This window comes from Trachypithecus francoisi, unplaced genomic scaffold, assembly GCF_009764315.1.
Source record: "Trachypithecus francoisi isolate TF-2019V2 unplaced genomic scaffold, Tfra_2.0 Lachesis_group8, whole genome shotgun sequence".
NCBI lineage: Eukaryota > Metazoa > Chordata > Mammalia > Primates > Cercopithecidae > Trachypithecus > Trachypithecus francoisi.
In genome coordinates, this window is record NW_022681473.1 from 111,992,816 (window position 1) to 112,006,921 (window position 14,106).

The 14,106-nt window shown below is 44.8% G+C and overlaps 1 protein-coding gene across 1 annotated transcript in view; it reads right to left on the reverse strand.

Moving 5' to 3' along the window:
* The window catches only part of SCN3B (sodium voltage-gated channel beta subunit 3), a 28,574-nt gene extending 21,484 nt beyond the window's left edge, over nt 1-7,090 (reverse strand). Inside the window, exons 1-2 of the mRNA XM_033205751.1 lie at nt 6,716-7,090; nt 6,237-6,316 (exon numbers count right to left, since the gene is read on the reverse strand). Of these exons, the coding sequence (XP_033061642.1) occupies nt 6,237-6,291 (55 nt within the window). The 5' untranslated portion in view covers nt 6,292-6,316; nt 6,716-7,090. The remainder of the gene's footprint in view (nt 1-6,236; nt 6,317-6,715) is intronic.
* Nucleotides 7,091-14,106: the final 7,016 nt, after the last annotated feature.

Here is a 14,106-nt window from a genome sequence, read left to right on the forward strand (position 1 = left end):
TTATTTAGAGCTTAACATGACACTGACATAAATGAATTTTGAGTCCAAAAACTGTGTTTGATTGACTTAGAAAGCAGTGTATTTCATTTTAAAATATAGAGTTTAAAAACAAGTGGCACCATAATTAACTTAAAGTTTTAAAAATCAAGGTAAAATAAATTTAATTGGGTTTTCAACTCTCCAGCAAGCTGGGCGAGTCTTATCTGACAGTCTTCAAGAGGGCCTAGTGCTTCTGCAGATGGTGAGCCACTTTAATGGAGAGGAGGCCCACATCTAGGGAGAACTGATCAGAAACATCTTCAGCATGTGATGAGTCTGAAGTATTGATTACAGATCTGATTAAACAAAAAGGAAATGTGGTTTGTGCACAAGTTTGTGAGTGGGCAGAGGGGTAGAGGGTATGTAGCAGGAACTCCGTGTAGCATGGAACCTTGAGGTGCATTCATATTTAATGAGAGCTGGCAAAGATAAATTCATTCATTTCATGTTGACAAACTCAGAAGTGGAGTAAGAAGTCGCAAGGAATGCACAGTTACAATTATAGAGGCAGGGTGAAGATAGAGCCACGCCCAGAGGTGAAGGGATGGTGAAGAGTCTGGAGATAAAGTCTGGTGAGGAACAAATGGGAGGACTTGAGTTGCTTAGCTTGGACACAGAACATATCTGTCTTCAAATATTTGAAGGCTGGCAGGTGGGTTTGACAACTGAAGAGCTGGGTTTGATGTACTATTTAATCTCACTGAGACTCAGTTTATTCATCAACATAATGCTGAAAATGACATATCTCTAGTAGGTTTATCATGAGAGTTCTATGGCTTAATTTACATGAACATGCTTTGTACAAATGTCATTATTCATGTTATTCTATCCTTTGTTTATTTCACAAATATACTGAGTATCTTCTGGGTGCCAGGCATTATTCTAGGCACGACGAATACACCAGAAAACAAAATAGAAGAATCCCTGTTTTATGGAGCCTACATTCCAGTGGAGGTAGAGGGAAAACAGCAACATTAAATGGTAAAAAGTTCTGTGAGAAAAACAAAACAGTACAGGAGAGAGCGTGTTCACAGGATCATTGGAGGATGGCCTTTCTGAGAAGGTATCATTGAGCAGGCACTGAAGAAAAGAAATGAGGGTATAAGCTATACACATATCTGTGTGAAGGCATGTCAAACACAGGAAATTGCTACTCAAGGGCTTAAGGGGCCCAAAGGAGTGTGTTTGTCATGCTCAACAGACAGCAAACAGCCCAATGTGGAAATTACGGCAAACAAAGTGAGAATAGAAGGGGATGAAGTAGTGGAAGGGATGGGCAGGGCCAGATTGCAGCAGGTCTTATTGGTCATGTGACAACCTTGGCATTTGCTTAGAGTAACATAGGAGCAGCAGAAGGTTCTGAGAGGAAGAATGATGGGATCTGATTTGTGCGAGATCATATGACCTGATGCTGCATTGGGAATAAACGGATGAAGTGAAAGACACAAGGGTGGAATCAAAACAGTTAAGAGGCCTGGTACAGGGATCGGATTGGAAGACGATTTTGTTTGGGTGAAGATGACAGTAGAGCTGATGGAGTTTGAAAGAAATGAAAGAAAATGATTTGCTGGATTAACATCTTTGATTAGGTGAGAGGTGATGTGCTCTAGGGAACAAGTAGATGGGATGGCAGAGATAGAAGCACAGTTAGTTCATTTATAGTTAATGGAGGGAAGGCAGTCAGGATGGCAATTGGGGTATGGCAGCAACTGGGGTAGCCCCTCTCCTTTCTGGGTTGCCCCTAAGGTAACAATAATCCAAGGTATCATCATAGAGCAAGTCCCACTGCTTCCCTTCTAGTCAAAATCCAGTTTCAGGGCATGAGAACTCTGCTAATGTGATCCTGGAGAGTACATTGAAAAACGGCCACAAAGTCTCCCCACCTCTGTTTGCTTGCCTTTTGCAGTATGACTTGCTGCTCCTTGCTTCAAGAGGTAACCTCTGTTTCTCCATCCCTTGAGTCTTCAGCACACCACTGCCTTTCTCTTTCTCTTTTCTTTTCTCTCTTTCTCTCTCTTTCTTTCTTTGTCTCTTCTTTCTTTCTTTTCTTTTCCTTCCTTCCTTTCTTTCTTTCTTTCTTTTCTTTCTCTTTCTTTCTTTTTCTTTCCCCTTCCTTCCTTCCTTCCTTCCTTCCTTCCTTCCTTCCTTCCCTCCCTCCCTCCCTCCCTCCCTCCTTCCTTCCTTTCTTCCTTCCTCCCTTCCTTCTTTGCTTCTTTCTTTTGATGGAGTTTTGCTCTTGTTGCCCAGGCTGGTGTGCAATGGCACGATCTCGGCTTACCGCAAACTCCGTCTCCTGGGTTCAAACAATTCACCTGCCTCAGCCTCCTGAGTACCTGGGATTACAGGCGCCCGCCATCACGCCTGGCTAATTTTTGTATTTTTAGTAAAGATGGGGTTTCACTATGTTTACCAGGCTAGTCTCAAACTTCTGACCTCAGGTGATCCACCCACCTTGGCCTCCCAAAGTGCTGGGATTACAGATGTGAGCCACCGTGCCCGGCCCACCACTTTCTTTCTGTGAAGCCCTTTAGGTATTTAAAGAAGGCTGTAAATATGGCAGGAGCTCAACCTACATTACTGACTAAAAGTAACAAACTCTTGGAATAATGTTGACCAAATCATTTGACCTTTGTTCTTCTCTTCAATTTCCATAATAATAATGAAGAAATGTATGAGAAGGAAAACCATGATGTATTAATAATGATCATATTTCACTAAGGAGTAGCATCCATCTATCATAGGTGGATAATAAAGTATTATGAACCAACCTCTCTGAGGCCCTCAAATCTTTCTCTTCTTCGGACATTGCCAAATTTTTCCTCCTAAGATTGCTCTAAAATGCTTTCCTTTGCACTGAGATAATGAAAAATTTGATTAGAATATAAACAATTTCCAAAAAGGGGTAATAAATGAAGTTATTTTTAGATTCTGACACCCTGACGTGACTTGGTCTGCCAATCTAGCTGGTCACTTAGGGCCTTGAATAGGATGCATGAAGGACCACTAGGGGAAGAGAGGAAAACACTCCCTAATGCACAGGACAACTAGAACGGCAGGCCTGGAGAGGAAGGGCAGAGAAGGTACTAGGTGCTAGTAGGTGAGGCCCTAGGACAGGTGATGGTGTAGGGGAGGGATGGGATGGTAGCTCAGAAGAGAAATGGGAGGACAGGTGCCCTCCTGGCAATTGTGCATAGTAGCACATGTGTCCATGAGAGGTGCTGGAAGGAGCACTGGAAGACTGAAATCAGAAAACAAGGGTTCTCTAGCAAGTCCTTTCCCTTTCCTGAGCTAATTTTCTCACCTCTAAACTGGAAAGAATACTCTTTCCCCTGACTACCTCAGGGAGAGATATGAGGACCAAAACAAGCAATGTATTGAAAATTACTTTGTAAACTGTGATGCACAGGCAAGTATAGGGTTTTATTTATTTATTTTTTCAAAGGCTGAGCATGGTGACTCATGCCTATAATCCTAGAACTATGGGAGGCTGAAGCAGGAGGATTACTTGAGCCCAGGAGTTAGAGACCAGCCTGGGCAATATGGCAACACATTATCTGTATTAATTTTTTTTAAAAATCTCTTTAAAAAGTAAAAATTATTACATGCTTTAATAAATGAAATAAGGAAACTTTTTTCCATGCATGCAGAAAGTAAATGGAAAGACTCTTTCTCTTCATATTGTACATCATATTAAAAAATCAACTTTGGAAGGGGGAATGCATCTAACCCAGCATTGTCCAATATTGGAATTACATGCAAATCAAATAAAATTGTGTCTGTGAAGGGAGGCTGTTTTTCTTTCTTTTTTTCCTTTTTTTTTTTTTTTTTGAGATGGAGTCTCGCCCTGTTGCCCAGGCTGGAGTGCAGTGGCACTATCTTGGCTCACTGCAACCTCTGCTTCCCAGGTTCAAGCAATCCTCCTGCCTCAGCCCCCTAGTAGCTAGGATTACAGGCATGCACCACCATGCCCGACTGATTTTTGTATTTTTAGTAGAGATGGGGTTTTGCCATGTTGGCCAGGCTGGTCTTGAACTCCTGCCCTCAGGTGATCCACCCACCGCGGCCTCCCAAAGTGTTGAGATTACAGGTATGAGCCACAGCGCCTGGCAAAGGGAGGCTGTTTTTCTTACATGTAACAACCAGGTATCCTGAACCACTGCTCTTTCCCTTCCACAGCCTTTCAGTTTGGTGAGACAACACTCAGGTTGCAAAGAAACTGAGAATGGGCAAAGGTGGGCATACTGTGTACACTTCTTCCAAAGTTTTTTGGGGGTTGGGGAGGGGATGGGCACTGTCAATTCTAGCAATATTCTTCAAAGATTTCTCTACCATTCATCTGTGGAGCTGAAAAGGATATTAGATATCACCTATGCCAACTTCCAAACATTACACAGAAGGAACCAGATAGCACTCTAAAGTTGTTACATCATAAGCTAGTGGCAAAGCTGAGACTCCAATGCAGGTTGCGCAAGTTCTAGTTAAAAGATTCTTGGATGATAGCATGTTGCCTCCCTCCACTGCAATTCAGAAAGGGATCTCAAAATCTTAGATTAGAGTTTAGGAAGAAAGTCTCTGCCGAGTCTCGCCCCAACCCTTATCTACAACTTCAGCTCTACCTACACTCTTTTGTATGGCCAGACTATCATCTTCTATGCCTCCTGTCCCCAGCCTTAGTCTCCCCTGAGAAAATTTCAGCCTTAATCTTCAAGGCAGGTGAGATCATTGGCAACCTATTATGGCTGCTCCGTCTCCAGGTCTGGTACTCTATTGGGGATGGCTGGTGATGAGTCTGCCCTTGGGGCTGACATTACCTCCCTCCTTGACCTTCCTAGTAGTCTGTCTCATCAGGCATTTTGACAGGAAGCTTGGCTCTGCCTCTGGTCACATGCAAAATCCATATAATGCTGGCAGCTAGAGTTAGTCCTGGAGGCTTGGAAAAGTAATACTAAAGCAAAGAGGCAGTTCCTATCAGCATGTCTGCCACCATATAGGCAGGATGAGTTTGATGCCAACCATGTTCAGGCGTGAACATAAGCTCACGTGCCTCGTTTCAGGGAGGCAGGTGGGTACAATTGTGTCCAATTACCCTGGGTATTGATTTTAGCACGGAGAAAGGTAGCTAAGATCATGTAAAGCAATCTATCTGCTGGAGAGAACCTATATTTTATCTGAGGATCTAATCATAGACACCAAGGCAGAGATGCCCAGAACTACCATACCCCACCCCCCACCATACACACATACTACATACACACACTACTACACTCTCACCCATGCATTCCGATGTCTATACTAACATGCTCAGACACATGCGAATGCACACATCCAGACACTGAAATATATTTACATACAGTAAAACATTGTCTCAATCACACAATTAGACGTTATCATATAGACTCAACTCCCTTTACACACATTCAGGCACTCCAAGACCATTTCTGACATTCTCCTCAGTCTTTACTGTTTCAAGTGTAAGATTCCCTTATTTGGAGGGGGAAGGTCACCTCAGTCTCTCACAGCTGACAAGCAATAATCTATCCACCTTTGAAGGCAAAAACTCAGCTCTCCTCCCCAAACACCAAAGCATCTTAGTTCCACAGGTTCATGCAAACAAACAAACAAACAAAAAAAGAAAGATGCGTTTCACAGTTGCCTATTTATTTACTATATAGCAGTAAATGGCTGAAGCCTGTTTTCTTCCCATTCCTTGTTAAAATTAAGAAGATGATGAGCAACTAAAGTATTTTCACTCTCAAAATTCATGCATCCAGCTTTCATGTTTGTTTATTTTTTAATATACAGAAACGAATTTGAAGACCCAGTAAGCTTTCCAAGTATGGACTCCTTGATGAGATATAAAATGTAACCACACAGGAGGTTTTTGTTCGTGAACGTGACTGCATTTCCTTTCAGCAAAGAGAAAGGGAAAAAATACTTTGGAATGATCAGGAAACTGGAGGAAGGGCGGAAGAACCACCAAAGGAGGTTGGAGAATACCGGGAAAGGGCGGTGGGGAGGCGCCTTTCCAATCTCAAAATCCCAGCTCTCATGGAACCCCTGCGATCTCCATGTCTGGCAGATATGGACAGAGGGAAGCCAGCCAGAGCTCTTTTCTGTCACCAACGACATCAATGTGTTATTATTGTTAGCATTATTACTGTTACCTGCATGCGGCATGGCGAGGTGCTGGTACTTACCCCAGTAGATAAGCAAGAGAGAAGCCAGGGGAAACAATCTGTTGAAGGCAGGCATCTTCTGGGGCTGGCGGCTTCCGAGGCTACACAGAGAGATTCCCTCGGTCAAGGACTGCGCCTTCTCAGATTCTTTCGAGGAAACCCTTTGGGACGAACTGCCCCCAGGGGGCGACTTTCTGACCGAAGGAAGGGCCGAGCACCGGTGCCTGGGGAGGCCCTGGGGGCTTTTGGAGCCTGGCGGGGGCTTTGGACTCAAAGCGATCCCGCTGAACCTCCCCACTTCGAGGGAGATGATCAGCCGCTCCGCGCCCGCTCTCGCCGGCGCTCAGCACCACGGACAGTCGCCTCCCCGCCCACCCCGGAACTCCAGCTTCCACTCGCGCCCCTGCCTTGCTCGTTTGCGTCCAGGGCAAGCTCAGCTCGGAAGGGAGTCGCACTGCTGGCCTAGCAGCCAGGCTGTCGAAGGGTCCAGGTTGATTCACCTCTCGCCTCCCCAGGATCTGCTGCACTCGAACTGGGATCCTCCGAGCCCCGCGGCTCCTGCTTGGTCCACCCTGACTGCTTCTTCAGCTGGGCGTGTCCCCACTCCTGAAGCCGCCGGGGCCGCCCGTCTGGGCTACAGAATGCGTTCCACGTCGGTCCCGTCCACGCCCGCCCACGGCTCCCCGGGGAGGTGCAGCGGGGCCGGGAAGGAAGTGGCAGCTCCCGTTCGGCAGGCGATGTCAGAGGTTGGGGGGTGGGTATAGAGGGGGAGCCCCTTCCCGGGAGCTCGCCCCCGGATGGTGCGGGGTCCCGACCCCGGGTGGCGGGTGATCAGCAACCTTTCTCTAGGCCCCCAGGCCGTGTGTGCTGTCAGCCCTGACATGCGCAGGCGGCTCTCCGCCCCCACCACCGCCCCGGACCCTCCCCCTAGTGCACACTCCCCACCCCCTAATGGGCGTGCCCCTCCCAGTGCCCAGCGCCGCGCCGAGCGGGGGCGGAGCCGGGAGCGGCGCAGACACTTCTAGCCCGGAGATCTCGGCTCGCGCGCTGGCTCTTCTCTCCAGGTCTCCCTCTTGCGCCGCCGCACCTTCCCCGAGCTCAGGCGCACGGCTGCCCTCGGCTCACGCCCTCCAGGCAAACCCACTCAGCTCCCGCAAGGACTTGCCGGGTGTAGCTCCGGGAAGGGGAGGGCCAGAGCTCTTTCAGGCAATGATGTCATCTGCAAGGCGCGCTGTACGCGGTTCCTAGCTTCGCCTCCCAGACCCCATCCCTTCCAGTTCTCGCTGTCTATCCTTTGTCTAGCCTTGATTAATTGGCCCCGGACACAGCAAACTCAGCAAGATAATCCCTGTTTAGGGCAAATGGGGTAGGGATGAGGCGCACCTGTTTCTGTGTTCACCTCATCACTCAGTGAGGTGATCCAAATGTCAGCGCAAGGGGAGGGGGACCCAAGAGGACGCCTCTTCCCTTCCCCAGGTTCTTTGCAGTTCTCCCTTTTCCTCTAATTACTCCTTTTAAATAAAGCAGATAGATTGAGTTTGGCGTCTTCCAACTGTTAGCCACTCCCTAGTCCTAGCAGCTGTTCGAGTGCCCCCGCCCCATCTCTGGAAGGGAAACCTGAAACTTTGCATTCAACTATAAACTCAAATTGACATAACAGATTAGGAATGCCTGGAACTGAAGTAAAAGAGTAATCCAAGATCCCTCCTTCAGCCTCCTTTTTCTCCTCTTCTGCTCTTTCCAAAAGGGGAAGCTTAACGCTGATATTCCAAAATGGAACAGCAGAGCAACAGCTGACGGTGAGTGGACCAGAAGCAAGAAATGCTCCGTCCTGACATCTCACAGAGCAACAGAATGTCCCCAATCGGATCTTCCTGGGCAGGGAGCCACCAGGCCATAAACTCTGTGCTGTTTGGAGGACTAGGCCTTGAAGCATACACACTGTGTTAAACTTGGATGGGAAGTTAAAGTTGACCTAATTCAACCTCTTTTCCAATTTGTGACTTCCCCCAGGAACATTTCGGATGAATGGACTTGATCTTATTTATTTTATTTATTTATTTTTTTGAGACGGAGTTTTGCTCTTCTTGCCCAGGCTGCAGTGCAATGGTGCGATCTTGGTTCACAGCAACCTCTGTCCCCCGGTTCAAGTGATTCTCCTGTCTCAGCCTCCCGAGTAGCTGGGATTACAGGCATACACCACCACGCCCGGCTAATTTTGTATTTTTAGTAGAGATAGGGTTTCTCCATGTTGGTTAGGCTGGTCTTAAACTCACAACCTCAGGTGATCCACCCTCTTTGGCCTCCCAAAGTGCTGGAATTACAGGCATGAGCCACCGCGCCTGGCCTTGATCTTTTTAGTGATGAGACCTTTCTACCTCACAAGCTCACTTCTTCTAATGCTTAAGGAAGTTCTTCATATTCATTTGAATTCCGTACACTCCTCCTCCCCCTCCAAACTCCGTTAAGTGGCCCTAATGCTGTTTTCTCTTTAAAAGAGCTATGCTTCCTCACATCCACCCTAAGATATTTTTGTTCGGGGCTACTCTTCCTTAGTTTCTTCCAACGTATTTTCTAGAATTTTCCAATCCTTTACCACCCTGGCTACTTTTTCAGGAGGATTTTCAGTTTCTCAGCATGATTCTCCAAGTCACGTCCAGAACAGGAACTGATGGTCCCTGTGTGGTCTGACCAGCAGAAATCCAGTGGAATTATGGCTACATTTGCTTTGAAGGATAAAACTATTCAAATACATTTACAGCCACATCTTAGTCATAATCAGCTTAAATTCAGTTAAAATCCCTGAGTATTTTTCACTTGACTTGTTGCAGAGTCATTATGTCTTGTACAGGCAATTTTGGAAATTTTATTATGAAACTTTGCACTTACTGTTGTTAAATGTATTAGTTTCAACCAGTTATCACATTGTGTTAATACTGTTATTGAATTCAGATTCAATCGCCCAATATATCTCTCTTCTTTAGCCTTGTTTCATCTCTAGGCTTGACAATCACATGATCCAAACATGGATTTAAAAACAAAGAAGTAATAGAAAAAAAGAAGAGATAGTCCTTTGGCCTGCTTCTAAAGACCTCATTCTACCTTGACAATGAGCTAATAATTAACATTCTTTTTGTTTGTTTGTTTGTTTGTTTTTTGAGACAGAGTTTCACTCTTGTTGCCCAGGCTGGAGTGCAATAGTGTGATCTTGGCTTACTGCAACCTCCACCTCCCAGGTTCAAACAGTTCTTCTGCCTCAGTCTCCCAAGTAGCTGGGATCACAGGTGCCCACCTGTAATTTTTGAATTTTTAGTAGAGAAGGGTTTTCTTTTTTTTTTTTTTTGAGACGGAGTCTCGCTCTGTCGCCCAGGCTGGAGTGCAGTGGCCAGATCTCAGCTCACTGCTAGCTCCGCCTCCTGGGTTCACGCCATTCTCCTGCCTCAGCCTCCCGAGTAGCTGGGACTACAGGCGCCCGCCATCTCGCCCGGCTAATTTTTTTGTATTTTTTTAGTAGAGACGGGGTTTCACCATGTTAGCCAGGCTGGTCTCAAACTCCTGACCTCAGGTGATCTGCCTGCCTTGGCCTCCCAACGTGCTGGGATTACAGGCATGAGCCACTGCACCTGGCCTAATTAGAATTCTTTAGTACAGTTGCTCAATCATAAAACCCAAACATAGCTCCCTATTTTTTATATGTACAGCATGACACATTCTGAAAATCTACAATAAAAGGAATCTGTGAGAGGAATTAGACATCTAGTCATCCACAGGAAAGAAATAGGATCAATGGCTTATACTAACACAAGAACAGATTTTCAGCAATACATTTCAAACCTTTCCAAAATAGGACTAATTACCTTTCGTTACGTCCAAGCAGTTGTTATCCAAACAACTGCTGGGATGTTTAAGAAGGAAAATCTTTATAGGTTAGAAATTTGGAATAGATTATGTTAAAGTTCCAATCATCTTTGGGGTTCTATGATTTTACTGAAAGCCTCACCAAGACTGAGATACATAGACAGACTGAGATATTTTCAGTCTGGTAATTTTATCAACTACCACAGCAGGAACTGGCTCAGCCCTAGAAAATTTTTCTTATGTCTGTTCATGTGAATTGCTAATATTCATAATGTTGTTTTCTAATTGTTTATCGACCCCATTGTAACTGGGTACTGTGAGGATTTTACCTCTACTTTCCATATACCACTTCTGCCCTCTCCTGTATTGAAAATAGGAGCATTTAGTCTTTTCTTTCTCCTGCTGTTTCCCTTGATTTTTGGCTGTCACTCTCAGTCACTTTTGCAAGCACCTTAGGTAGGTTCCCTGAAGTACTCTTGGCCTTGTTCTGAGAGTTTTAAAATCATTTAAATTAAGCTATCTCTTCCTCTTTCCTGCCATTTTGGCTTCAATCCTTTCTCACTGATGTTTGCTTGGCCTCCCAATTTAATAATCATTCTCCCTTCACAGTTAATGGGTGAAACCATATGCTCTATTCTCCAAAGAGTAGACCGAACAATCTTTGTATTCTAAAAGATGTGAATTTCTCTTGCTTAAAGCCCTTCCACGGCATCTCACTACACTGCAATAAAATGTAGACTTGTCACCATGGCCTAAAGTCGGCCTTGTGCTCTGGCTATCTCTCCACACTCATTTCTGCCACTCTCTGTCTTGTCCACAAATGTTCCAACTACACTTAATTTTAAAGAAATGTACCTCATAGTTATCAAACTTTTCCCCACTATTAATATTTCCCATCATTATTATTATAGCCTTAGCATTTGATGTCCCCTCTTCCTGGAACACCCTTCATTCTGCGGCTGGTTTCTTGTCATTTTGGTCTTGCCTCAAATGACTTCACCCTAGAGTGACATTTCCTGGTCACTCTAAGATTGTTTCCTGCCACCTTCCTCACCTGAAGCTACTCGCTATCTCATTGCCCTCTTTCTTGTTCTTCATATCTTCTCTCATTATCCAAAACTATCTTATTTTTAACGTATGTACTTGCTTATTTTCTGTTCTTCCCATCAGGCTGGTTCTCCTTGTTGATAGCAGCCTTGTTTGTTCTGTCCACTGCTGTCATCCTGCACCTGGATTAGTGCCAGGGAGATATTAGGTCCTCTTCACAGAGGACACAAGTGAATGAATAAATGAATAAAGAAGGGAGTGAGAATAGTGTGGAAACAGTGAAGAGCTGAGGCCAGAATCAATAGAGGAACAGAAAACCAAGAGTCAGAGAAATAGGAAGAGACCCAGCAAGGGGCAATGCCATGGAAGGCCAGGGAAAAGAAGGTCTTTAGACTTGAGGACACTTCTCCTTAGAGGGGACTTCAGCTAATTATGCTCAGAGATTGAGGAAGAGGAGGGAGTACAAAGCCTAGGTATTCAGGGATCTTGAGGTGGAGGGAATGGCGTGACTCTGCTGAAGGAAGAGTTGAATGGGAGCTATGCAGGGAAATGTTAGTTTTCTTGAGGAATGAAACACATTCACTGAGACTACTGGAGAGGAATTAGAGACAGGAGCAGTGGAAGTGACACTGTAAGTAAAGATAAAGTGGGACCTTAAGACGCACACGTTGATCTTGGTAAAGTAGGAAGCCACATTATCCATTGAGTGTAGGTGGTAGGGAGGTACAGGGGAACCCGGGACAAGGGAGATGGTCTGAATAACTGTGAGCACCTTCTTAAAGCATAGAAAAATGTCAAGAAAAGCTTGTCAAGATCAACATATACCTGAACTAAGAGTCAAGATGCAAAAATTAGAGCGCAACCTGGGCAAGTCAAGTAACCTGCTTTTGCTATTCGAAGTGGATTTTGAAAAATAGTGCACACCCCATGGGACAAGGAAAGGGAAGAAATATGTTCATTTTTAACTGTGGCCAACGAGCACATATGGGACTGAGAGATATCAGGCTCTTCCAAATTATTCCCTCATCCTGCCAGCCAGCTGTGCGGTGTTGTCACCAGCCAAGGGAAGTTTGGGATTAGAATAGGAAGCAGTGACATTATGATTAGATTGTGCAATTCCTTCCTGGATTTGCACATGGCACAGAACCTGGCAGGTAAGACGGGGCCAAAAAATATTTGTTGAAATAAACTAAATATCACCTGACTGATTATGGAAGCCAACACTTTCCTGACATCCAGAAGAGCCCTGCCCACCTCCGTAACACCCTGTGCACAAAAGAAATGCCATCTGCTCTTGACCAATCTCTAGAAAGTCCATGGTTATGCCTCAGCCAGAACACTATTAATATTTAGTTTTGATCACCCACACATGTAAATGGAAATAAAGAAAATATTATCAGTGATAAAGTACTTTAAGCTCCCCAGAAGCAAAGTTATAATATATTTCAAGTATTGTTATTAGCATGGCATAATTTTTTAATGCATTTCTGGCATGCATATGGCTGCAGCTCTTAGGATAGGCAGAAAGGAAAGATGTGTATTGTTTAATTTTTCACACTGCTATAAAGAACTGCCTGAGACTGGATGATTTATTTATTTATTTATTTATTTTGAGACGGAGTCTTGCGCTGTCACCCAGGCTGGAGTGCTGTGGCCGGATCACAGCTCACTGCAAGCTCCGCCTCCCGGGTTCACGCCATTCTCCTGCCTCAGCCTCCCGAGTAGCTGGGACTACAGGCGCCGCCACCTCGCCCGGCTAGTTTTTTGTAGTTTTTAGTAGAGACGGGGTTTCACCGTGTTAGCCAGGATGGTCTCGATCTCCTGACCTCACGATCCGCCCGTCTCGGCCTCCCAAAGTGCTGGATTACAGGCTTGAGCCACCGCGCCCGGCCGAGACTGGATGATTTATAAAGAAAAGAAGTCTAATTGACTCACAGTTCTGCATGGCAGGGGAGGCCTCAGGAAACTTACATTTATGGCGGAAGGCAAAAAGGAAGCAAGGCGCATCTTACATTGTGGCAGGAAGTGGAGTGGGGAGCCACCACACACACTTTTAAACCATCAGATTGTGTGAGAACTCACTCACTCTCACAAGAAAACTGCCCCCATGATACAATCACCTCCCACTAGGTCCCTCCCTTGACACATGGGGATTACAATTTGAGATGAGATTTGGGTGGGGACACCAAATCAAACCATATCAAGATGTCTTGTGGAAATAAGTACAATCATTATCTTTGGTGCTGATCAAAGTCCTGTTGTTATTCTGAAGTTTGGGGCAAGAGCAACATTCAGCCCTGATTTGCTCAATGTTTATAAGCAATATTATTGAAGAAGAAAAAGAACCACTAAATGAGGCTCAGGTGGTATACAGGAGGCCTATGTCCCATGCTTGGTGCTGCTCTGAGATAGTGTAGTATTGACCTTTTCACCTAATCTCTCTGAACCAATTCTCTCTCTAATTGTCTGCCTCCTAGAGTTGCTGGAAGCACAAAGGAGATAATGAGAGTGTGTCTTGGATTTTGTCAAGTCCTATAAACCAAGAAGTGTTCAGTTCCTATTTAGATAAGTTTTAAAAATCCTTACAGAGATAGGCTCAGCTCTTCACTTCAGCATCATGGGAAATAATCAGCTTTCATAATCTATCATTAATCCAGTATCATTTTCATCATTATCATTATATTTAAGGGCATGCGTTGGCCCCAGAACAATGATATGCATATATCATTGACAAATGGATAACTTTATTTAATCCTTCTAACCATTTTAAAAAGTAGGCATTATTAGAATTCTCCTTTTTTTTTTTTTTTTGAGATAATAAATACAAGAGAAGTTAAATGACTTAGTCACTCAAGTGCATGGGCAGAACCATAATTGAAACCTGATTTTTTGTCTCTAAAAGCCTTAAGATCTTAGTATCTTTCTATAAGATCTTCATCATCGAAAGACACTTCCATGTGCACATCAGCCAGGAAGTTAACGACTT